We start from the raw sequence: 26,563 nt of genomic DNA on the forward strand, positions 1-26,563 counted from the left end.
AAATTGGGATTGTACAGTATCATAGGTTTATTGGGTTATTTTTGATTTGTCAGTAAACTGGATAATTCCCCAAAAGCATTATGCATTCACCAAAACTTGCTTACAGAAGGGCTTGGTGGCACATGCTTCATAAGCAGACAGATCTCTGAGTTTAAGGCCAGGATTGCATAGACATCCTGTCTCAAAAACAGTACTGTGGTTTTGTATCTACCTTTAAAAAGAAAAAATGTGTTACGTCTTTTTCCTCTGAGCATTACATGATGCCATCTTAAGAGTACAGATGAACTTGGTTTGGTAACCATAGCAACTAAACAGGGCAATACTAGGATAGTCAGTCTAGAGTAATGGTGCTGATACTCCTTGCTCTCTTATGGTCTTGTGTAATACTAGAGCATACAGGAAGTAGTTAACTGAAGGCAGGACTCCATGGTACAGCTTCCATGAGGCTGCCATCCACATGGTATGAGACTTTTCAGTGATGCAGCTGTTTTGGAGTCATAAGGAGGCCTGATCAATTCATTGGTCCACCAAGCTGGTAGAACTGTTTGTTCTGTTGTCAGTGTTCACCCAACACACATTCACATCTTCCCAGGAAAAGTTAACAGAACAAGCTCACCAGGTATGGTGAGGTGTATCTTCAATCCCAGCACCCGTGAACACCTGAGTAAGGTAGAAAGACAAGAGTTCAGGACTAGCCTGGATTACAGTAAAACAAGTTTAAAAAAAAAAAAGCTCATTGTAGGTTTGTAAAATCCCAGGTGCTCATAATCAAGAAAATGGGAAATGAAATAAGTATATCCTGGGAGACAGCCATGTAATGGCTTGCCTGCTCTGTTTTGCCTTGCTGTGTTACTACTGGTTTCAGAGGGAGGGGTGACACTACAGAACACATTTACTTACCGGAAATGAAGCTTCAGGGAACAAAGAACTGAGCAGAGGGCTTTGTGTGTGGCTCCACATAAGCCTGGTGAGGTAGAGGGTCTGGCCCCTGTCAAGGTGCAGGCTTCATATGACTGGCTGCTCACACAGCTACAAGACGACTGACCTGCCTTGTGCCATCCGCTGCTCAATAAACCTAGTAAAGGAAGCTAGGCCTCACATGCATGCTGACCTCATCTATGCCCTTCAGGAGACTTTGTGGCCATCTGTTAGCCTTGTGAAGCCTGACAACCTGGGTGCAAGAGAAACAAGGCTGCTTGGGTTCTTTGTCCCTGAACAAATCAGAGCCTATGAGGACAGGAAAACTGTGTGTTGTGTGCCAAATGACTGGATGCAGAACAACTCGGCCATGAAGACATAACAGGTGGCAAGCAAAAGACCCATCCCCTTAGTAAATCTAGCACTTATCAAGTGATTTATAGAGTCACCACCTACCCAGCAACAGCCAGAGCCAGCTTTATTTGAGGGGATAAAATCACACTCAGGAAAGAAAATGGGCTCGTGGGAGCAGGGACTGAGCTATTGAGGTTTGTGGCCCTACTCAGGCCAGCACCAGAGTGGGCAGTTTCCCAGTGCTGTAAGAGCTGGAGGTTGGGAAAAGCAGTGAGGCAGGCTCTAATAAGCACTGCCCATGTTTGAAAGGCCAGGGCCATCCTGAGTCTGTTATCATGGAGTGGCTACATACTGTGGTACTTTGAGAAAAGGAAGATCAGGGTGGCTTCGCTGGGACACGGGTGGAAAAGGCAACCCAGGGAACAACCTGGGGATCTGCAACTGCTCTGTGTCTTGATAGCAATGCTATCACATGACCTATTCTTCAGGAACTCAGAAGGTCCATCTGGTAGTGCGTGGAAACAACAGAATGAAGTCCCAACTCCTGTACCCATGTGTGTACAAGCAAATGTACACACACCCACACATGCTCATACACACAAGCAGAGAAGCTAAGCAGATCCAGGGAAGACACTGCCAAACCTCCATAGTAGCAAGAAAATCAGGACTAATGCAGCATGGATGCCCTAGAAAAACAGCCCATTCTTCAGCATGGAAAGAAGCCGTTTGTCCTCTCAGGAGGCACATCTCCCCAGTGCACTTCACAGCAATGTAAAAAGGTGCATAATTTCAGGGACCTCAACTGAGGCTAAACTGGGATGGCTTCAATGCTAAAAAAGATCTCAGGACTGGCTGTATATACTCTTAAAATTTATTGTATTTATCCACTCACTCATACACTGATGAACATTTGTGTTGCAGGTGTGTATGTGCCACAGTATGTCTGTGAAAGGTCAGAGGTCAACTTGTGGGAAGGGGTTCTCTTTTATTTCCCCCATCTGTGGGTACTAGGAATCAAACTAGGGTTGCTGTGTTTGGTAGCAAGCACTGTTACTGATGAACTACATCACTGGCCCTTAGAAGTAGTTTTGATTTGCCTTTTGCTGATAGATAAAGATGTTGAACATTTCTTAAGTGTTTCTCAGCCATATGAGTTTCTTCTATTTCTGTTTAGATATGTACCCCATTTTTAATTGGATTTTTTTGTTTTCTTGCTTGATAACTAGTTTCTTAAGCTCTTTATTTATTCTGGATATTAGCCCTCTTTCAAATGTGGAATTGGTGAAAATCTTTTTTCCATTCTGTAGTTTTGTCCCATTGACAGTGTCCTTGGCCTTATGGAAGCTTTTCAGTTTCATGAGGTCCCATTTATTAATTGTTGATCTTAGCACCTATGCTATCAGTGTTTTGTTCAGGAAGTTGTCTCCTGTGCCAATGCACTCAAGGCTCCTCCCCACTTTCTCTTACATCAGGTTAGACATACACTCTATCCTGACTGAAAGAGGTGCTGACACAATGGAGGGTCACAACTTGTGGAATGGCCAAACAGTGACTGGTCTAACTTGAGGCCCATACCATGAGAGAGAGGCCATGCCCAACAGCACCCAGAGGACCGGGAACCAGAGGCTTGATAGCCCAGAGACCCATGATAGAAAAAAAAAAATCAATAAATGATTCCAAATGATATTCCTATATACTCATAGATTGGTGCCTAGCCCAACAGCCATCAGAGAGGCTTCCTCCGGCAGCTGATGGGAGCAGATGCTGAGACCCACAGTCAAACAGGAGAAGAAAGAGCCAAAATTGGAGATCTACACTGGGTTTCTCTCCTCAGAGCTTGGGGAACCCTACAGAAAACGGGAAAGAAGAATTATAGGAGCCAGAATGATTGAGGACACCAGGAGAACATGGCTGACAGAATCAACTAAGAAAGGCTCATAGGGACTTACAGAGACTAAAGTGGCAACCACAGAGCTTGTGTGGGTCTGTGCTAGGTCCTTTGCATATATGCCACAGTTGTCAGCTTGGAGATTTTTTTGGAATTCCTAACAGTGGGAGTGTGGGATGTATCTGACCCCTTCCTCTGTCCTTAGGATCCTCTTCCTACTACTTGGTTGCCTCTCCTAGCCTTGATATGAGGGGTTTGTGCCTAGTCTTATTGTACCTTGTTCAGTAGCTAGTCTTGGGAGGCCTGCAAGGGAAGCAGAGGAGTGGATCTGGGGAAGAGGCCTGGGAGGAGTGGAGGGAGGGGAAACTGAAGTCGGGATGTATTGGAAACAAAATATTGGGCAGAAAAGGGTGTTTTAATACAGGCTTCAGCAGGCTGTTTAGGAGAAAAGGAGAGGCTCAGAATGAAGTAAGACACATAGGAAAGTACAGTGTGGCCTCATCAAAGAAGAGTTGCAGCTCATTGTTTTTAGAATAGTCATTTATATGATTTGGGTAGGTTTGCAGTTACTATTTGTGAGGGTTGCTAGGAAACCTAAGTGAGATCACTGTGTGGTTTTTGAGGGGTACTGACAGGATTACATTTGATATGGTAAAAGTCTAGCCCACAAGGATACAGGAAGATAGGGGGATAGCTTTACAGGAGACAAAGTGTTGTTTGAGATTCTCTGGAAAAAAAAATGAGGTGCTACTCAAGGTCATACACAATCAGGCCTTAAGCCTGGGTTACTTCTACCTTTAACACACAATACTTCTCTGAAAGGAGTATTAACTTTAGGTTAGCTGCTTTTGTGGCAAATGTGACTCATCATGCTGAAAATCTTGATACTTAGTTTTTGTTGTTTTGTTTTTTTAGACAGGGTTTCACTATGTAGCTCTGACTGGTCTGGAACACGCTCTGTAGACTAGGCTAGCTTGAGCTCCACTTGCTTCCCAAGTACTGGGACTAAAGAAATATGACATGGTGCCCAGCAGGGAGAGGTTCTATTCCTGAGTGAGGAGCTCCTTCTCCTTCTCAAGCCGGGTGGTTTCCCTGTCTTTCTACCCTGCCTCAGTCTGGATGGCGCTTGCCCTTCTTAGAGTCATCTCAGACACTAAGAATAAAACCACTGCTCTTGGTGCATTTCATTTTAGCAGAAAGCCAGACATGGTGGTATCTGCCTGTAGAGGCCACAGGGCATCAGATCTCCTGGAGTTACTGGTAGTTGGAAGCCACTGGACAGATACTGACATCCAAACTCAGGTCCTCAGGAAGAACAATATATGCTCTTAACCACTGGGCCATAGCTCCAGATCCCCCAGTTTAACAACTTTTAAAAAGTAAATCTGGATATTGGTATTAACCTAAGGAACATTAAAAAAAAAAGGACAGGGTCTATGTAGACCAGGCTACCCTCAAAATCACAGAGAATCACCTGCCTCTGCCTCCCACGTCCTAAGGTTCAAGGTATGTGACATTGTGTCTGGCTTGCCTTCACTCTCCAATTAATAAAGCTTATGGTTTTTGTTTGAGTTAAGCTTCATGTAAGACTCAAGGTTTGTGTTGAGATTCCCTTTCTCTGCCCATTGTTGAAAGGACCATTCTCAGTTGAGTGGGTTTTGCACCTTTGTGTAGTCAACTGGCCTGCTTGTGGGAGACTGCTCTTTGCTCTCTGCTCTGTCTCATTAATCTTTGGGACTGTTTCTTTTCTGATACTACACATTCTTTCCGTTTTAGTCCCTTATCAAACTTGTAAAATATATTTATTTAGTGTGACCATATGTCCATATGTGTGTACCATGGCATGTGTGGAGGTCAGAGTACCACTGTGGGAATCATTTTTCACCTACCACAAACTGGAACCTAGAGATTGAAGTCAAATAATCAGGCTTCCTAGAAGGAACCTTTACTTGCTGATAGCTCTCTTATCAAACACATAGCTATTCAACTTTGTCTTTCCTTTAAATTTAGAATAAGTGGGTCTAGAGAGATGGATCAATGGTTAAGAGCACTGGTTGCTCTTGAAGAGGACCCAGGTTCAATTTCCAGCAGTCATATGGCAGGGTCACAAGCAGAGGGTCTGATACCCTCTTCTGGCCTCTGTGGGCACCAGGCATGCAAACGGTATGCAGACATTCATACAGGCCAAACACCCATGTACAGAAAATAAAATAATTACTAAAAAAGAGTTTTAGAATAAGTTAGAATTATAATAAAAATTTGCTAGATTTTAATAAGAATTTCATTAAATCAATTACTTTGGGGAGACTAGTTACTGTCATGTTTCTCAACAGTAAATATCTAGATCTTCAGTATCTATAGGGTGTAACTTCCAGCATCCATGTTCCTAATTCAGGTTTTTAGATTTATACCTAAATGTACTTTTGAATGGTTGTAAACGTTATTGCATTTCACTTTGGTGTCTACAAGTTTGTTGTTGGTATATAAATATATATTGTTACCTCCATGTTGTTGGATTTCGCAACCCGGTTGAATTTCCTAGCTTTGTTCTTTAGCAGATTCCAAGGGACTGTTTACATAGTTCAGGGTGCTGTTCCTGCCCCATCTTAACGTGTAGCATAACAATTTCCAAACGCAGAGCAGCTGTGACCACCACGTGAGGCTGTCAAAAGTGGGCATTGTCAGCGCTTACGTGTCACTTCCCCTCCCCAAGGTTATGTATGAATTGACTAGGGTGGGACTTTTGGTATAACTGCCTGAGTCACTCATGTTTCTGTAATAAGCCCAGATAAACTCACTGGTTCACTGAGCTAGACTTGAATGGAATCTTTTCACTGATCTATTGTTTATGCCCTCTCTAGTTAGTATGGACTTTTTGCTTTGTTTTCAAGGCAACGTTCACTCTGTACCCCAGCATACCTGGAACTCACTCTACCTTCAAGTTTAGAGCAACTTTTCTGCAACCCTAAGTGCTGCAATTACAGATATAATCCATATTTGTCACTCAAGGAGGTTGTTTTGACACAGGGTCTCACTGTGTGGCCCTACTGCCCTGGAACTCGTTATGTAGATCAGGGGGCCTCACACTCACAGAGGTCCAACTGTCTCTGCACCTGCGTGCTAAGACTGGAGGCATGCACGTATATGTATGGCTTTGTGTCCGTCTTGCTAGCCACAGCTTTTCCACACATATTTAGTATTTTAAAAGATTTATTTACTTTATGTGTTTTGCCTGCATATAAATACGTTAACCACATATTTGGCTCATGCCTGTGGAGATCTAAGGAGGGCATTGGATCCCCTGGAATGGGAAGTTATGAATGGCATGAACCACACATAGGTGCAGGGAATCAAACCCAGGTCCTCTCTACAAGAGCAACAAGCGCTCTCTTAAATGCTGAGCCATCTCTCCAGCCTGCTTTCCCATATTTAAATCATTTATTTTATGTGGTCTTGTTGGACTTAAGCCTTCCATCCCAATTTTCCCCACGTGCCCACATTTCTACTGTTTTCTGCCTCTTTACACTGCAACCCTGTGTTATCTCCTTCATTTTCTTGTCAGTGGTTGCTTTAAGGTTTTCAGTGAACATTTAAAATCTATCCAGGTCTTCCTTGGGTTGTATAGATCCAAATGTATACCTTCCTTATATATGAGTTGATGGGTTGCGTTACCATTTCCTTAGTACAAGTCCACTAGTAACAGATGGCTATTTAACTATTTTCTTTCAGTGCTGGAGATCAAACCTGGGATCTCATACACTGAACTCTAACCTAGCCCTATTTATTTTTTATAATAGAAAAAAATCATTATTGTGTCAAGTGTGGTAACAGATACCTCCAATCCCAGTATCCAGAGGCTGAGCAGGAAGATTGCCCTAAGCTTGAGGCCAGACTGGCTACAGTATGAGTCTTGTTTTAAAGGTGAAACAAGAAATAGAAAAGAAGAAAGGATTATTTTACCTTTGCTTTTCAAAAGATAGTTTTGCTAGACATAGAATTATGAGATTGATGCCAGCTCTGTTGGGCATACAATTATGACACTATCTTTGTGGGCACGCCTGTGGTGCATCTTCTTGATTAACAATTGTTGGGGGTGGGCCCAGCTTACTGTGGGTGGTGCCACCCCTGGGCAGTAGGTCATGTAGCTGACTTTGGTCATGTTTTTTTACCACAGCAATAGAAACCCTAAGACACTGGGTATAAAACTATATGGTAATGCTATCTTTGCTGGGTATAAAAGAGTTGCTGCTATCTTTGCTGGTAAAAAGATAGTTCAGCATGTGGGAAGCCCTAGGTCTAATGCCCGGATTGACTAAAAAAGAAAACCTGGAATGCATGCTTCATGGTACGCCACATAAAGCACCCAAAGTAAGTGAACGAGGAGCTGGGCTGGACACAGCCAGTAAAGAGCAAGGTAGCACTGCAGAAGCATGGCTAGAAAGGGATGTGATTCGGTCCCCAGGGCTAAGTGGGGAAATGCAGGAATGTCAATAGCAAGCTCCCTGGCAGTGGGCAAGGTGAAGCTGAGAGAGGGGACAAGCCTAAGACTGACATTGGGCCCGTGGGCGTGTCTTAAGGAGAAGCTGACCAGTGAGGGGACAAGCCTAAGACAGACATTGGGCCCGTGGGCGTGTCTTAAGGAGGTGTGATTTAAACTGGGCGTGGCCACAGGGGGCGTGGCCTGTCCCGGGCGTGAACACAAGGGTACAGCGCACCCACGCCACTGGGGGGGCGGGGCAAGCGGGCGGGCAGTTGGCTGGGGGCGTCGGGTAACGGAGGGGCGTGGCCAAAAAGGGGTGGGGTTACCGTTGTGGGCGGGATTGCGCAGGCGCACTGCTCCTACGGTGCTCAGCGGTTTCCCTCCCCCAACGGCGCGCCCGTGGTGGCCGGCGCGTCGTCTGCCGAGGCCGCGACCCCGCCTCGCCGCCCGCCCGCGTCTGAGACGTCGCCGTCCCCGCGCCCGCGCCCCGCCGTTGGGCCGCGCCGCGCCGGCATGTCGGGCCCGGGGCCGCGGGAGCCGCCGCCTGAGGCGGGCGCGACGGGCGGCGAGGCGGGCCCCGAGGGCGCGGGCGGCGGGGACGCGGCGCTGGGAGAGCCGGGGCTGAGCTTCACGACCACCGACCTGAGCCTGGTGGAGATGACGGAAGTGGAGTACACGCAGCTGCAGCACATCCTCTACTCGCACATGGAGGCGGCGGACGGCGAGCTCGAGGCGCGCCTGGGCTCCGCGCTGCTGGCCGGCCCTGGCGCGGGCTCGGGCGCGGCGGGCTCGCTGGCGCCGGCGCCGCCCGTGTACCCAGTGCTGTGCCCGCCGCTGGCGGCCGACGCGCCGTGCCTGGGCCACGTCGACTTCCAGGAGCTGCGTATGATGTTGCTGGGCGAGGCGGGCGCAGCCGAGAAGACGCCTGGCGGTGCGGACGGGACGCGGACGCGGGCGGACGGCGCGGCCAAGGAGGGCGCGGGCGGCGCGGGGCCCGACGGTGCGTCCGAGGCCCGGGCCAAGCCGACCGTACGCGTCCGCCTGGAGGACCGCTTCAACAGTATGCCGGCCGAGCCGCCTGCGCCGCGCGGTGCTGAGCCCGCTGAGTCGGGCGTGGCGCTCAACAAGTGCGTGCGGGGCGCAGGCGCGGGGGCATCGGGGAGGAGGGGCCTGATCACAGAGCTGGTGCAGCCTAAGGGGCTTATTCTGGGCACCTGCGGGGTCTGGGTGGATACCTGAAGCAGGGCCACCTGTTGGGTCTAGGAGGATTCCTGGAAGGGGTCAGCAGGGCTACTCGCCTTGTCTGCGAGGACAGGGCCTTGGACTTGTGAGGGTCAGTGTAGTCTGGGTTGTAGGAAATGGGTGTAATGCTCGCGTGCACTGACTTACTGAGGTTGAACTGGAAGGTGCACACTTTGCAAGTGCTAGGTGGCAGTTCTAAGGAGTACTTTGGAGCTTGTGAGCCTTCGGTCTGTCGCTGCACCCCAACAAGGAGAGGAAGAGTTCTGCGGACTGTTCCTTTGCTCCTCTGTGCCATGGGGAGCTGCTCTGGCCTCCAGTGCAGACTTGGGATAGAGGCTTACAGATGTGGATGTGTGGGGGAGGGGAGGATGAATTTTAAGATTAAGCTGAAACCTGTGGCAGATCCTGGCCCACTTAGTGTCCTCCCGCAGGAGGACTCCGCAGTTTTCCACTCATCCAGGCTCTGACTGTCCTGGTCTTGCTTCATCCTTGCCCGGTTTTGAGGATGACAGAGGTCGGTGTCAGGGGGTGCTGCAGGCAGGGAGGAGGCAAGTGGACTTCACCAGCACCACTGGCCAGCGGATCATTCGGCCATGTCCAGAACCACTTGAGAAGCAGGGCAGAAGCTAGCATGACCTGTTAGTGGTGGAATGGGTGATGGCAGTGTTTTGGGAGCCTCTCTGCCACCTATTCCTCAGGCTTCTGGGTTTTCTTTTGTCTTGGCAGTTTGGTAACTCTTATTCGACATCCATCTGAATTAATGAATGTTCCTCTTCACCAGCAACAAAACAAATGTACGACCTTAGTGAAAAATAAAACTGCTGCTGCCACTACTGCTTTGCAGTTCACCTACCCGCTGTTTACAAGTGCCTGCTCCACTGGTGGGAATGCCAGCCTTGCACAGACACAGGTAAAGCTTTTTTCATTGGTGTTAAATGCAGAGCTCGTCATTTAGTGTGGTCTCGTCTCAGGATTTTTTTCTTCTTTTAAAATAGAGCTTGGTGATCTTTTTAAGTGGAAATATTTGTATTGTTAAGAGCTATCAAGAAACCTAGCAAAAGGGCTGGAGAGATGACTCAGTGGTTAAGAATGCATACTGTTCTAGTATAGGACCCTAGGTTGGCTCCCATCTCACGGCTGCCTGTTAATTTCAGCTTTAGGGGGACATCTCTGGCATCCAGAATATCCATAGTCATGTGTACAAACACACACGTACACATTTAAAATGTTTTTTTTAAAAAATGAAAGTTTTTCAGAAGGGTTGAACATAATTCTGTTGAGTGCATTTTACTTGTGCTATAAAGAGCTGACTGAGCTTACCTATTGATAAAATTCCTGTTACTTGATTTTTTCCAGAGTTCTAGTAACTCATGTTCTATACTGGAAGCTGCCAAGCACCAGGATATTGGACTGCCCAGAGCATTTTCTTTCTGTTACCAGCAAGAGATTGAGTCTACCAAACAGACAGGAGGTAGTAGAAACAAAGCCTTACCAGAGCAGGTTTGGATTAAAGTGGGAGGTAAGTGTATTCTTGATAAAGCTGTAGCTACAGGGTATTTAGGCTTTGGTAGGTGGAGACGGGAGAGGCCCTTTATTCACATAGGTAAGAAATTTTAGGGGTTTACCCTATACTCCTCATCCTCAGTCATCTCTTTGAACTCTTCCAAGTTTTGAACATCAGAGTTGACCCAAATTTGGACACTTTGAATTTGGGAGCTTTTTCTTAATAGTAAAATGACAACAGACTTACATCTTCAGTGCCTTAGCCACAGAAAGCACTTTGTAGCTTTATTTTGTTTCTTTGTTTTGCTTTTTAAAGGCAGGGTTTCTCTGTGTAGCTCTAGCTGTCCTGGAAACGCTCTGTGAGTCAGGCTAGCCTCAAAGTCTGAGGTCCACCTTCCCCTGCCTCCCCAGTATTGGGCTTAAAGATATGTGCCACCACTGCCTAGATGTGGTTGTTTTTTTTGTTTGTTTGTTTTTCTTTTATTTCATACTTTGAACGTGATGATGGAATCTGAAATCAGCTGAAAGCTTGAAAGAGATAGAAATAACACTGCCATGACAGTCGCAGGGCTTAGCAGAGACCACTGGGTGCTCAGAAGGCCTGGGGTGTAAAGAAGCATAGAGATGAGCACTAAGATAGGCCTTGTGCCTACTACTAAGGTCAGGGAAGAAAACACCAGAAATTCTGAATTCCTGAATTTCTCTGTCTCTCTTAAAATATTATCCAGGATTAGTGTTGAGGACTCTTGGCATTTGTGACTTTTTGTCTGATTGAATTTGACTTATGTACGCAATAAAGCGTAAACACTGTGGGGTTCTTTCTGGTTTTGTTTTGCTTTTTTGTGCAATCACTTTAGCATAGAACATACTTACCTGTAAACCACTTCAAATTTTGTTCTCATGAGGTAAAGTATCCGTTTTCATGTTATACCAGTTAGATATGAAGAAAATATTTTTTTGGTAAAAATATTTAAAATATTCTTTTATCCTAAATTCTAGAAAAAAGAAAACAAGTCTTAGTTTCTGTATTCATGGGTGATGACAGCTGTTGATTAAAAAGAAAGAGTTGGGATTTAGTTCAGTGGTAGAGCACTTCAGGCCCTAAGCGCCACCCTTAGCTCCAAAGGAAAAGAGGGAAGAAGTAACCTAGTTATGTTGCTTGCATAGCACTCAAAAGGGGTGTTTTCATCAGGTTTTCCAGTGTGCTGTAGGACTAGAGTTCAGTGCTCCGTGCCCAGAGTGTCTGTCATTACAGCTCCTTATTTAATTCCTACTTGATAGTGTTAGAGTATTGGGTTAACATGCAAAACGTGTGTGTGCATGGGTGAAGCACGCACACAGTCAAACAGGAAAAAAAAATAACAATGAACAACATGTTGGTGCATACCTGTAGTCCTAGCACTTAGAGGATCAGGGATTCATAGACATCCTCAGCTACTTCACAAGTTAAGGCAATATGGGCTTCATGAGACTGTCAGAAAAAATAAACCCAAACAAGATGTCAAACAAAGATACTCAACAATAGTGAGGATAAATTAAAACTAAAAAACTAAATGACCGTTTTTTTCTTCTTTTGCAAAGAAGAAGCGCTATGTAAACAAGCAATCAATAAGAGGAACAGGAGTAGAACCCGCCAGTTGGACACAAGTGTGGAGCGAAGAGCCCTTGGAGAGATTCAGAATGTGGGTGAAGGCTCTACAGCTTCACAGGGCACCTGGCAGTCTTCAGAGTCCTCACAGTCAAACCTGGGGGAGCAGACACAGAGTGGACCCCAGGGAGGAAGGTCTCAGCGTCGGGAGAGGCATAACCGAATGGAAAGAGATAGAAGGTAATACAGTGATGGACCAGCGGCTCCATCCAGACAGTTGTCTTAAATGTGCTGAGTTTTTGTATGCTAATCTACCCTCTTGTCTGGAGGGAGGCTTAGGAGTCCTCAAGACTCAGTGATCTCTGGTGGACTCATGCTCTAACTGACTGTAGTGGTGGAATACTAGGCAAAAGTGTGTGGGAAGAGCCAGGGAGCACATTCCCAGGAGTCTTCTCCCAGAAAATTATGTAGGACCTCCTAATTCATTACTCCGTTGGTGTATTCCTGGGTCACTGATGAGGTCATCAGGAGGGCTTATCAGAGACTCGGAGACTATGTTGGTGCTCATCACATGACGGTTCCTGTCAGGCAACACTCTTAATACAAGGCTCCCAGTATGAGCCATGTTGTTTGAACAATTGATGTCCTGTTCCAAGCCCAAGCCCAACTTCCCAGACACTAGTGGAAGGCCAGCCCTGTCAGCAAGCTTTTAAGGAGAGTATTGGGCCTTCACATTTACTGCACAGTAGGTGGTGTAGCTTTCTGTTTTGTTTGGGGAAGTCAGGTGTGATGGCACAGATTTGTGATTGCAATATGCAGGAGGCACAGATAGGAGGATTGCCTCAAGTTTGAGGACAGTCTGGCATAGGTAGTGAATTCTAGGCCAGCTTTGAATAGTAAGACCCTGTGTCAAAAGAAAGAGAAAGAAAGAATGTTGGGAAAGAGAAGGTTAAAATTGTTATTGAAGTGAGTTTACCTGTGGATTTTATTTGTGCTCCTCTAGGTAGTATAAAAGGTTGTTAATCTTTCTTTGTTGATGTTGGGGGTTTTTTGGGTTTGGGTTTGCTTTTTTAGTTCTGTTTGGGTTTTTTTGTTTGTTTTTGTTTTGTTTTAGGTTTGTTTGGTTTGGTTTGGTTTGGTTTGGTTTGGTTTTTCGAGACAGGATTTCTCTGTGTAGCCCTGGCTTTCCTGGAACTCACTCTGTAGACCAGGCTGGCCTCAAACTCAGAGATCTGCCTGCCTCCGTCTGCCACCACTGCCCCTGCTGAAGTCGATTTTTATTGTGATGTTTAATAATAATTAATGTGGTTACTTACGAGTATTTTATGTCTGTTTTCAGGTTAGGAATAATAGCATTTAACTTATTTTCATTTTATATACATTGGTGTTTTACTTGCATGTAGGTCTATCAGATTCCCAGGAACAGGAGTTACAGACAGTTCTGAGCTATAAAGGAACTTTTGTTCTCCTGGTTCAGTTGTTGTCTTGGAGGCTTATTGCTTCCTTCTGCTAATCTAGGCCTAGTGCTGGAAGCTTCTAGCCTCTATACAGTCTAACGTAGACCTAGAATGTTTTCAGCCTCTGAAAATTACTGCTTAATAAGGTAACGTTTTTCTGTTCTTACTGAGCTCTGGGCTGGCTGGTTCAATTCAGCTGTTCTGGCTCATACTCCTCTTCCAGCTGATTTACTCTGTCTGGCTTCTTTCCTGTCTCTCTGCAACATGTCTCTGTAAAACTCTCCCAGTAAAACTGCCATGTGCATGCTGAGCATTGAACCCGGGTCTTGTGGAAGAGCAGCCAACCACTGAGCTTTCTCTCTCTCTCTTGTATTTATTTTAATTTTTTTATGTGTAAGTGTCTTACCTACATGTATGCATGTGCACCATGTATGTACCTGGTGACTACTACAGTCAGAAGATCCCTGGAACTGGAGTTACAGATGGTTGGAGCTACCATGTGGGTGGTGATTGAACTTGGGTCCTCTGCAAGAACAAAATATACTCTTAACTGCTGAGCCATCTCTCCAACCCCATTGTGTTCTCTTTTTTGAGGTAGGGTTTCCTTCTGTAGCACAGGCATTTTCTTGTTAGACCTATATACAGGTCATGTTTTGTTTTTGGTTTTTTGGTTTTGTTTTGTTTTGTTTTTTTGTTTTTGAGAGAGGGTTTTTCTGTGTAGCTTTGGATGTCCTGGACTTGCTTTGTAGACCAGGTTGGTCTTTAACGCACAGAAATCCGCCTGCCTCTGCTTCTTTGAGTGCTGGGATTACAGGTATGTGCCACTACCCAGCTACAGTTATGTTAAAGCTATGGGACTTCCCTTAGCCCACTGTGAATTGTGAGTGCTGCTCACCCTGGTGTATGTTTAATGACCACGTATGTGACAGCTGTTCTGTGGAATTTTTGACAGCACCTATTTTAATGGATTCTAGTGAGTTCTGTGCTTCTTGGGCTTCTCATCTATAGGTTAGAACTACCATAGCTCATAGGAAAGGAGCTGGATTTCTCCACTGAAAGTCAGAGGACATCCAGTAAATGCCAGCTTCCATTTGACTTTAGGTATGTGGGTGTGAAGATGCGAAGAGTGGACTGTACTCTGTAGTTGTCTGTGTCAGCACAGTGAGGGTTCTGCCTATTAGTGAGTGTGATAGGTAAAGCCTAAAGCAGTGTGTGAGAATCCTCTCAAATATTTTTTTCAGTGATGGTGATGGAAGACAAGCATTCTACCATTGAGCTTCCTCCCTGACCCTAGCTCTAAATTCTCTGAAAACAAGGACAAGTTTATTTTTATGAGACAGGGTCTAATTATATAGCCCAGGCTGTCCTTGAATTTATGACTCTTCTGCCTTACTCTCTGAGGTGCTGTATTAGAGGTGTGTACCGTCATGCCCCATTCATTCTGAAAGCTATGCATGTACCTGTGTACATATTTCTGTACATGGTAAGCAAGTCATGATTCCTGAGTAACAGTGTGGGGCTGGGAGTTGGGCTCTGAGTTCAGTGTGCAGCACAGCAAGAAAAGAGAGAGAAAACCATGAGAAAAGTATTTACCTAGAGAAAGTGCCCAGTAAATTTCCCTCCTGCAGTCATCCTGATCTAGAGAGCTGGGCCATAAGAAAGAAATCAATACAGAAAGTGTAGACTGGAGACTACAGGGCACTGCAGGTACTCTAGTGACCATGAGCAGCAGTGGCCTCTGTAGACAGGTACCCACTGGCTCACCTGAGGCTTATAGGTGGGGCACACCTCATGGCCTTCAGAGGCCAGTTCCATGCAGTCTGCTTTCTTTGAGTGAACGATGAACTCTGTTGCTCCTGCACTTCATCAGCTGCTCTGTGTGATGACTGTGGGTTTTGACTGCAGGCGCAGAATCCGCATTTGCTGTGATGAGCTGAATCTCTTAGTTCCATTCTGCAATGCAGAGACAGATAAAGCAACAACACTTCAGTGGACCACAGCATTCCTGAAATACATTCAGGAAAGACATGGGGATTCTCTTAAAAAGGTGAGTATTCATGAAGTGGACTTCAGTATTGCTGAGTGTGATCAGTGAAGGTGGGGTTCTCTTGATGTGACTGAGCAGGTGGGCAGTACTTGAGCATTCTCTGTTGCAGTTGTCAGTGTTGCCTCGGATCCCTTTCCCTAGACTGCCTGGGTGTTCTGGACTCCAAGGACAGATAAGTCCAGTATGAAGGGAGTTCTGTGTGTCCATGTCACTTACTGAAATCATAGTCATAGCCCAGATTTGCTTATGAACTTAGGACTGTCAAGTGTCAACTGTCAGATACCAAATTGAGCACCTGTTATGTGAGTCTATTATGTTGGGTCTGATAAGCATTAAGGACATGATTTTTTTCCTCTCAGAACTTGGTAAGGACAGCAGATACAGTTTAGTGGTAGAGTACTTGCCTAGTACTTGCCCTGAGGGTGAGGGGTGTAGATTATTAGATTTTTGTGGTGTGTGTGACCAGGCCAAGCTGAGCCTTTGATGCCCGCACCCTGTGGTTTGTTGGGGACGGCTGGCTCAGTCTTTCTTGTCTTTCCTTCCGCACGTGGGCTGTAATTGTTGGCTGGCCCTCCAGGTTCTGCCAGGACTGATGAATGGTTTGGGAGTTGGCTTAGCAGTGAAAGGAAGGGAACAACTGTGCTTTGGTTCTGTATTGTGCTTGGGAGACCTCAGTGCCAGATTTTGGCCTCAGAATTCTGGTGTTCATGGTTAGTGGCCTTTATCCTTCAAGGATAATAAGGCTTTAGAGAAATAAGTGAAGCCCTGGTATATTAGGGTTTTCCAGAGGAACAATTTACAGAAAGAAAAGGAGATATATTAAAATGGCTCACAGGCTGTGGTCCAGCTAATCCAACAATAGCTGTCTACCAGTGGAAAGCCCAAGAATCTTCTGTATACACTGGAATCCAAAAGAAGTAAGCTCTAATGCCAGTGAAGAAATGGAATTGCCAGCCAGAGCAAGCAGGCAAAGAGCAAACTTCGATCTTTCATGTCCTTTATATAGGCTGCCAGCAGAAGGTGTATCCCACATTAAAGGTGGATCATCCCACCTCAAAATTTTCAATTAAAAGTGGGTCTTCCCACTTGGAATGATTTAATTAAACAAACAAACAAACAAACAAAATCCTTTACAGGAATACCCAGCTGCTTGGGTTTTAGTTCATTCCAGATGTCAAGTTGACAACCAAGAACAGCCATCACAAGATCACAAGTCCACCCCTTGTCAATTTGACACACAATCATATCTCCTTATGTCGTGATTAATTCTCAAATGAAAATAATAACCAGGTTATACCTAACATGACATAACTGTCCCCCAAGTACAATTGCAAAAATATTATATTTAACCATGTCATAATTATGCCTAACATGATATAACTTCCTCATACAACCACAAATACATTATAAATTTAGAATGGTGGTAATGTCCTTCGACAGAATCCTTTTAGTATTTCAAACTTAAATATGATAACCACTGTTATTCTCTTAATTGATGTTATATTACATAAAAAATCAAGGAATGGAAACACATCTGTACAAACACATTCTCAACAAAATATGACAAAAATACCCATGTCAGTTATAATTCTTGTTTCTGAGCTGGTTACATGACCTTAGCTGGTATTTATAACTGTCTTCCTCTACTACCCATTCTGTATTTCCTCCATATACAGTTAGCCTTGTAAAAGGCTGTAAGTCCCTCTGGGAATGACTGAAGAAAGGCTAATAGTAAAACTCAGGTATTTTATCAAGGACCTTCAGCAGGGGAATGCGGCCATCCTTCATTCAAAGGTTCTGGGTCTGCAAACTGACTCATGTCTAGAAATTGGTTCATGGGCCAAGATTCTCTCTTGCCACAATCCAATGTAGCTTTTTTGATTTGAAAAATTTTCCTCTTACATAGGTCAAAAAAAGATGCAGTACGCTTCTTAACCTATGTCATGCCTAGAAATACGATGATTGATTAGCCAGTACGACAGCCTGTGCTGACCATTACAAGCCAGGCCATTATGGATATTGCTGTGTCCATGCTGCTCATTATGATAACTATGATTACCTTGCCTTTGGTGATTCAGTGCTGCCACCTGGCCCCTGTTATTTCAGGCCTCAAGATCATTGCATTTAACTTATCCAGCTGAGTATCAGTATCTCCAGCGCTAAGGTCTGGCACAAGGAAAAGGGGACAACGAAGACTTTCAGTTGTACTGGTGTCCCTCTCACTATTTTGCATTAGTGAAGGGCATGTCTTCTGGGCCTTCCAATGTGGAAAATTAGATTTTACACAACTCACCCTCCCAGCATTGCAGTTTCCCTGAGCCTTAAAATCCTTTCATCAACAGTAAGCCAAGGGATACCACGCATCTCTAACTCCACGTCAGTAGGCCATCTTTTGACAAATGCTCCAGCCAACCATTCAAACAAACTTTTGACCCCCCCCCCTTTTTTAAACTGTGAGCTTTCATAGTAAACCTAGAATCTTCACTCAGAGGGTCCATATCAATATTCAGCCTGATTCAGTTTTATGTTCCTTCCACCATTATCCCACATCCTTAAAATCCATTCCCACACATATTTTCCAGACTTCTGCTTGAATAAACGAGCAAACTCATAAGCCCTTTAGTACTGCATTCTGCCTCCGTGTGGGCTACTCTCTCTCTCTCCTCCCAGAACCTGCTTAGCCTTAAGTCTGCTTATAGGTCTAGAGGCAGCTACTGGCAGGCCGAGTGACATCAGTATTGTCCTGCGTGGCATTTCCTCCAGAGAAGGTCATTGCTGCTTTAGCATACAATGAAGGATTAATCTCCTCAGTCAAAGGTGGAAAAGGCAATCTCTCAGGAAGTGGAGGTGTGAGTTTATCTTCTGAGGCCCGTGGAGAGACAAATTCCTCAAGTGAGATAACCCCTGAGAATCTGAGGGTCAAAGTTCTCAGCTTTAATAGCATCCTTCCACACATCCCTACCCCACGTTACAGGATCCCATTCTTTACCAATTAATGTCTTACTTTAATCTCTGATGCCCTCTGAGGCTGGGACTTGACTTTCTCCTTTATTCAGCCAACCTTGCAATGAGTGCTTCAGTTTGATATTCTGCAGCTTGAGCTCTGTGGCTGCTGGAGAGAAGAGTCTCTTCCAGGACACACTTAGAAACCTTTAGACTGTATGTGTGCACATGGAGCTGTTCAGTTTTTATCGCTAAGTTTATTGTTGTCCTCCACCATATTCTGAGATGTTAGAAGTTTGTATATTTATCACAAAGCTCATTGTTTTCCTTTGTCAGTTTGTCCAGAGATACTAGGGTCAACCAACCAGCACCATCATTTTCCTTATTTTTCCACAAATTGTCAGAAGTTTTATATACAGAGTCACCATTGTCTATCACCATTGGTGAATCAGGATAATCAAATACATTGTCTCCTTAAGTTTGTAAAATAGTTCACACCATGGGCTTTCAGTACTCTCTGAGCTCCCAGGAGAGGCTTCAGTAACTGTAGGTGTTGGCAAATTAAAAAGCCTGTTCCAGATTCTTAAGAAATTCACCCTTATACTTCTGTTGCTCTAGAATCACTCTTGGTACCAAAATCTGAATTAGTCAGGGTATTCTAGAGGAACAAACTTATAGAATAAATGAATATATATGATTCATTAGCATATATATATGTGTGTGTGTGTGCGGACACACATGACTCATTAGAATGGCTTACAGGTGGTGGTACAGCTAGTCCAACAACGGCTTTCTGCCAACAGAAGGTCCAAGAATGCAGTAATTTTTCATTTTCTGAGGTCTCAGCTTGTCTTTAGTACACACTGGAATCCCGAAGAAATAGGCTGTAATGTCAGTGAAGAAATGGACTTGCCAACAAGAATGAGAGCAAGCAGGCAAAGAGATCAAGCTTCCTTCTTCAATGTCCTTTATGTAAGCAGCAAGCAGAAGGTGTGGCCCACATTAAAGGTGTATCTTCCCATCTCAAAAGATCCAGGTTAAAAGTAGGGCTACCCACTTCAAATGAATTAGTTAAGAAAAAAAAAAAAAAGGAATCCCTCACAAGTGTGCCCAGCTGCTTGGGTTTACTTAATTCCAGATGTAATCAAGTTGATAATCAAAAAAAGCCATCACACCCAGGTAATGCTTTTGCACCCATGTGTGGAGCCCAGCAGGAGTGTGCTGGAGAGTGCATTCAGGTGGTACAGCAAACCTGGAGCCTTGACAAGGGCACCTGGGAGAAGCCTGCAGGTATCCAGCCACACTGAACTGGACCTTGCAAGCCTTGTCTTTGTCCACCTCTGTCATCTGTGTCTGAGTGTCATTTACATCTGTATAATGTATCGTTGTTGAGCTTTTCGTAAGTACCTGGAGTACACGTAGAGCAGTGCTGCTTACTCTAATTGGATCTTTATGGCTATTGATAACATTATTTGCTAGAATAGACTGCTGCTCTGTCTTACAATAAAGCTTTTACTATTTGTTAAAAAAAGACTTATTAGTGTTTGGCTCTATGTACCTGTTTGTAGTAATTTGTTGATAAAATCCAGTATAAAAAGTGTTTATAATTTTTGAAATAAAATCTTAAGAATATACTCAAAATATGAGGCTTTTAAAACCAAAGATTTTTATTTTCTTTTTGAAATTATATCATTTCCCCCTTATCTTTCCTTCTAAACCTTCCTATATATCCGTCCTTGCTCTCTTTCAAATTCATGGTCTCTGTTTTCATAATTGTTACATGCATATGTGTGTGTATGTATGTATATATGTGTGTGTGTATATATAATATATAAATTCCTAAGTATAAATTACTTAATCTGTATAATGTCATTTGTATATATGTTTTCAGGTCTGACCATTTGTTATTGGATAACCAATTGATGTCCTTTTCCTGGAGAAGACCATATTTCTAGGCTATTCCTGAGACTTTGTCTCACAGAACTTGTAGATGGTTTCTGGATCAGATTATTGGGCCATCAGTGGCCTGAACATACTCAGGCTTTTATTGTTTCCATAGTAATTTTCCACTTTATTTGCATGTATATTTTTATTTTTTTAAGAATCAGTAATGAGACTGTTAAGTGTTTTTCCCCAAAGTTTTGTTAGTACCCATTTCACTCAGCAGATCTCTCCTAATGTAACAGGCACCAACTCCAGATTCTAGGGCCCTAGTAGAGATGACAGCTCCTGCTAGGAGACAGGAAACACTAGACAGTGAGTGACAGTCAAGTTCTGCCATGGGGTAGAAACCCCTCTAGGGCCAGTAGGACTGTGGGGGAACCTTGGACTTTAGTCAGCACATGCGAGCTGACGAGGTTTTCAAGTAGGGTTGGCACATGTCATGGCTGAAGGTTGGAGGGAGCACAGGATTGGCAGCCCAGAGTTATGGGGGTCTTCCTGAGAACTAAAACCCCTGGAAGGATTTTGACTGGGAGGTACACAGTGAGATCACATTTTATATCCATTACTTGCTACTGGCGGTCTGGTAGGAGGCCTCAGCTGTAGCTCTGGAGACAGACTCAGCCAGAGGGCAGTGGAGGGAACAGCTCCAAGTCAGCGTCGCTGTGCTACACTGAGTGTGGGGCACAATGGGAAGGTGTAGGGACGGCTCGCAGCCCATCTTGGGCTGGGCATACTGAGTTTTCAGGTCTGGCCAGCCCCCAATGGAGATGCAGAAGTATTAGCAGATGAGAGTGTGATACAGGTAGATGACCACTGCAATCCAGTGTTCTAGCAAGAATGTGTAGAACCAAAATGCCTGTGTGCCATCACCTAACCCTCAGATGATGTGCTGTTACTTTATCCAAGCACACATTTCATTAACTTTTTAAAATTACATGTGTATGAATGTTTTGCCTGCATTTATGTCTGTGAACCATGTGGGAGCATGGTACCTATGGAGGCCAAAAGAAGGCATTAGTTCCCTTGGAACTGGAGTTAAGATGGTTGTGAATAGCCATGTTGGTACTGGGTCCTCTGGAGGAGCAGCCAGTGCTCTTAATAACTGAGCTTCCCCCAATCCTCACATTTTAGTCAAAATTACAGGCTTGGATCTTCAGCTAGAAAAATTTCTACAGAGGCCCCTAAAAGACGGATCTCTACTCATATCAGCCCCACAAAGCAGTGTCTAATACGCAGTCTTACTGACACTTCTGTAAGGACTCTTTTTTGGTTTTATTTGTTTTGTTTTCCAAGATAGGGTTTCTCTGTGTAGCCCTGGCTGTCCCAGAATTCTCTTTGTATACCTGCCTGACCTCAAACTTACAAAGATCCTCCTGCCTCTGCTTCCTGAGTGCTGGGGTTAAAGGCATGAACTGCCATGCCTGGCCTTTCTGTAAAGATTCTTAAAATTACCTCTGTTGGAGTTTCTGTTTTGCTCATCCTGTTTCTTCCCCTACCCCACTATCCAGCTGTGGCTTATGTAGTTTGATTTTGCCCTTCAGTCTAAGCAACTACATCCTAACCATTGCTATTATAGTGGCATTGAGGTGTAAGGAGATCTGGCCAGCAGTCTGTGGAATGTCCCTCCTGAATTTGGGTAACTGGTGGTGATTTTTTTTTTTAAATTATAATTTCAGACATAGATATCACAAGAACCTGTCTATGCTTGCTCAGTGTCCCAGGATGCTTGTGTGTCTGAATGATTTGGTAGTGAATTACAGATACCATCTTACATCTCAGTTTTCTGGGGTTTGTCTTTTGTACAGTGTCTTACACAAGCAGTACACTGTGGTCAAAATTGGCATGTGGAGCATTGGTGAGCATGTTACCTAGCACTGTTCGTGTTTACATTTTGCTTCTTGTTCCAGCAATGCCCATCTCCAAGCTATTTCCCTGGTCAGTATCCAGTCCAGGATCACTGGTAACATTTCATTGTGATGTGAAAGGCTGTTAGGGATTTGTGGCTGTGAATTTCAGCAAAGTGTCCAAGGCTGCTGAACCCCTCTACCTTTCTCTTTAAAGACTTCTCATCTCATCACAGCACCTACTGCTATATTATGGCTCATCTGCTGTGCCTTCCTCTTGTCACCAAGGGTCCTCTTTGCTATGAAGTCACATCCTTACTTGGTTACTCCCAGACCCTGTCCTGACACACAGGGCCTGACTCCAGGCCTTCTCCCCTAATTTAATAAAAAACTGCCATTTCTCCCAGAGTTCTGAGGAACTCTGTGGGTCCATTTGTCCCCTGCTAACATTGCTGTGTTCTTCACCCTTCTTACTGTTAGCTGGAAAGCACCCTATGTACCCTGTCAACTCTACCCTCCTCTCAGATCTCAGGCCTATTCCCAGAAGCCTTTAATTGCTGCTTCCACAGTGTTCAGCCAGAGAGGTGCCCAGGCAGGTCCTAGAGGCATCTGTTGGCTTTTTGCACCAGCTTCTAGGACATCACCTTCTAGGTCCACTCCTCTGGGTCGTCTTTTCCTCAACTTCTTAATTATGGGGTACCCCTGACTCAGTCTGGGAGCCTGAACCTGAACAGCCAAGACAGGTGGAGTCTGCCCTTTGCTGTGCAGTATACCCTGTTTGGGTACACGGTGGTGTGCATTTCTCTTAAGACCCCTACATCATCCTTTCTAGTCTAGACTCAGCCTTTTGCTCCCAGGGTAGGGAAGATGCCCCTTACAAAGACTGCACCTAGTTTTTTTTAGTGCCATCTTACTTGCAGAGGTTCTGAGGCCCTCATGGCAAGACTTTTGAGGGTCTGTGCCTACCATTGACCAGCTGGTAGCCGTTGGCCTGTCTGCCTACCAGAATGCTGTGCCCCATGCTGATTTGCATAAACCATAAGCCATATTATGTATATGATGGAGAATGTCCATTTAACTGCATCCTTTATGATCTCGTCCAAGTACAGCTCCTGCTGCAAAACAGACCCACACCAGGTAAGTGACATTCATGCAGCTTGTGGGTTGCCCAGCCTGGGTGCACTGGGGAGCTGAACTCTCTCTACCACTGACTTCACCAGATGCTGGGGTCCAATGTGGAATTGATACAGCAGGTAATGAACACAGCTTCCCTGAGTAGAGGAAAGGCTGCCACCAGCATTGGATGGCCTCTGCAATATGGATGAAGAACCCAACAACTAGAGCTTTTGCTGGGACTGATACGGGGCCATTTGTCATAGCACAGCCTATGCTTAGGGGCCTTAGGGTTGGGAATGTAGCTTAATAACTGTAAGTTTCTAAATGTCCTCATGGGAGCATGGTTGGCACAGATGCAGCAGCAGGAAGCCAAGAGATAGTCACATCTCTCAAACACTCCTGGGGAAACTGCTGTTTGTTGTAGAATTTTCCCCCTTTAGAACATGCCACCAGAAGTATCTGTCAGCTACCCAGCAAGCACCTGTGGCTTGTGTATCACTGAGTGGCTAAAGCTATGTGGTGATCTGTTCTAAAAATAAAGTATCTTGCACAAAATATCCCTGTATTCCTTGTCCTGATCTGTGCCTGCCTTGCCCATTGACTGTTCTGGACCCCTCCACGCTCCAGCTTCCTTGATTTATTCTGTATGCATTTAGTATTTTTTTTTGTCATAGTTTACTTTTTATTACTTAAATACCCATCCTTCCTCTGTCCTTCTTGAATTAAAATTAATCTATTCCTAATGGGTGCATTTAAAGCAAACATTTCTTTTCTCTCTTCTTTTTGTTAGGGTTAGGAGACAAGACCTCATAGCTCATGTAGCCCTGGCTGGCCTCAGACTCTGTGTAGCTGAGGTTGACCCTGAAATTCTGGTCTTCCTGCCTCTCCTTCTCAAGTGCCAGAATTACAGGCATATGCCACCACACTCAGTTCATGCTGGGGACTGAACCCAGTGTCTGAGTACCCTCTCCACCTTCCTCTATTCCGAGTAGCCTTTAGTTGCTGTTCCCATAGTGTTAAGCTAGAGATGGGCCCAGGTAGGCCCTCAAGACATCCCTTCGCTCTCCACACTGGCTTCTAGGACATCACCCTCCTGGGGGGCAAAGAATGTGACTCAGTGGTAGAGCACTTGCAAGGCCCTGGATTTGATTCCCAGTGCTGGAAAACAACAAAACAATGAGATACCACTGTCAATCAAATATCGGAAAAAGAAAGAAAATACCCAGTGTTAGGAGCGATCTGGAGGAATTCTAACACTTGTGTGTATCCTGTTGGTGAAATGTGAAGTGCTATAGCCACTGGAGAACAGTGTGACAATTCTCAGAACAGAATTACCATATGACACAGCAATTCCACACAGAGTATAAACCCAGGAGATCGAAAACAAACTCAAACTGACATTTGGCTCCGAGCATTCCCAGCAGTTGTGCTCATCAACAGAGAGTGGACAAGCAGAATGTTTTGTGAACACCCACGGCTGTGTTCCACCATGAGAAGGATTGATGTTCTGGCACCTGCTGTGTGGACTTCCCTTGACAAGCTGAATGAGATAAGCCTTGAAGAGGTCAGACTCAGAGATGGAAAACAATTGGTGTGTTCCAGGGCAGGCAGTGGGGTGCCATGATTAATGAGGACAGAGTTGCTGTTTGGAATGATAAACATTTTGGAAGAAGCTTCTGGTGATTGACACAGTTCATGAATGTACTTTATGCCATGGAATTGTAAACTAGCAAGTGGTGAAAACACCAAAGTTTACTGTATATATTGACCAGAGTAGGAACATACAAACCTAGATTTCTGAGTCTAAAACACTAAACTTAAAAAAAATTCTAAACATACAAAAAATGGAGACTAGAACACTGAAGACCCACATCCTTGGGCCCAGCCTTAGACAGGGTTAGTTTACCATCCTCTCACCTTGGGGGTTAGAGCACTTCCTGCCATTTTCTCTTATTTGTAGATGGTCATCCCAGTGTCTGCCTCTGCACTCATAGGTCTGTATACTTGTGTATTTGAATTAAGCCCAGATATTGGTCCCTTTCCTCTCAGAGACACTTAATCTTGTTGGAGTTAGCACATTCTACATTTCACAAATTCATAGAAATGGTTAACTATTTTTTCCTGTGTCTTCTAGACTAGCCTTCCTGGATGTGTCCCTTTAACCCCACCATCCCAAATGCTTGGGCCATCAGACTTGGTGACACCAAGGCCAACCCTGTTTAGGAACCTGGCCTTGCCTAGCCTTTAGACCTAAGGCCTTTTAAAAGTCAGGGAGAGCTGGGTGAGTGAGCAGAAACTAGCAGCTAGCAGAGCTGCTGTTGATCTCACTATGTGCAGAGCAACCTCAGGGACTGCACCTGGCCCTTGGCTGACCAAGGATCCTTGCCAGTGTGTGTGAAGGAATAGCCACCAACTTGGACATTTAACAAATGAATTAAAATGGTATCCTTTTTTTTTTTTAAACCACAAAATAAAATGTCCATTTTGGCAATGTGCTCAGACACTGAGAATATATTGGAAAATCTAAAAAAAAAAAAAAAAAAAAAACACATACAGTATAACTGCTACTGAGGGGAAAATTGAGATCCCTCTTTTTTTTCTCACCTCCTCACAAGGTGTATACGTTTGTGATACCTTAGAAGATTGTACTTTGAGATAGTTTACATGGCTCCTAATTTCAGCCTCTTGTGCTTTTGAAACTAGTGGCATTCACACCTTTGAACTCAATGCATTAATGATCACTTCTTGACTTTAGGAATTTGAGAGCGTGTTTTGCGGTAAGACTGGCAGAAGGCTAAAGCTGACCAGACCCGAATCCCTGGTGACCTGCCCTGCACAGGGCAGTCTGCAGAGTAGCCCCGCCATGGAGATCAAGTGACTGGACTGACCCAGGACCTGGGAGAGAACCGCCGATCCTGTGGCATCATGCACATGCCTACCATCCCGGAGCTCAGCTCTGAGTCCTTGAGAGGGATGTGGCTCCAGTTGGTGGGGCTCGAGTAAGGACTTTGAGAGCACATTTTGTGAAAGTATTTATCTAAACAAAATACTTACCCACTAATGTCCGGATGACCATTTGAGGATGAAGACATCTTGATAATTAGTAATTTTTCAATTACCTGTCCGACACCATCATGTGTTCTTAACATGATAACTTTAAAAAAAATTAACATCCTTGGTAATTTCTTGAGTCTCAAGACTAAAGAAAACATTGCCGTTTACTTATTTTGTTTACATTT

The 26,563-nt window shown here is 44.7% G+C and overlaps 1 protein-coding gene across 7 annotated transcripts; it reads left to right on the forward strand.

Annotated features, from left to right (window-relative positions):
* Positions 1-7,992: 7,992 nt before the first annotated feature.
* On the forward strand, positions 7,993-26,258 carry Tcfl5 (transcription factor like 5). 7 transcript variants are annotated; one of them, XM_060382727.1, is made up of 7 exons: positions 7,993-8,767; positions 9,609-9,792; positions 10,239-10,401; positions 11,967-12,213; positions 15,336-15,477; positions 23,313-23,345; positions 26,080-26,258. In XM_060382727.1, exons 1-7 carry the CDS (start codon positions 8,154-8,156, stop codon positions 26,200-26,202), a joined length of 1,506 nt encoding a protein of 501 aa, XP_060238710.1. In that variant the 5' UTR covers positions 7,993-8,153; the 3' UTR covers positions 26,203-26,258. The 7 variants fall into 7 exon arrangements, with proteins under 7 accessions (XP_060238710.1, XP_060238711.1, XP_021501210.2 ...); XM_060382728.1 differs by having other exon boundaries at positions 11,970-12,213; XM_060382729.1 differs by lacking the exon at positions 26,080-26,258 and adding an exon at positions 23,429-26,056 and having other exon boundaries at positions 8,038-8,767.
* The last annotated feature ends 305 nt before the right edge of the window (positions 26,259-26,563 follow it).

This window comes from Meriones unguiculatus, chromosome 4 (assembly GCF_030254825.1).
Source record: "Meriones unguiculatus strain TT.TT164.6M chromosome 4, Bangor_MerUng_6.1, whole genome shotgun sequence".
Lineage (NCBI taxonomy): Eukaryota > Metazoa > Chordata > Mammalia > Rodentia > Muridae > Meriones > Meriones unguiculatus.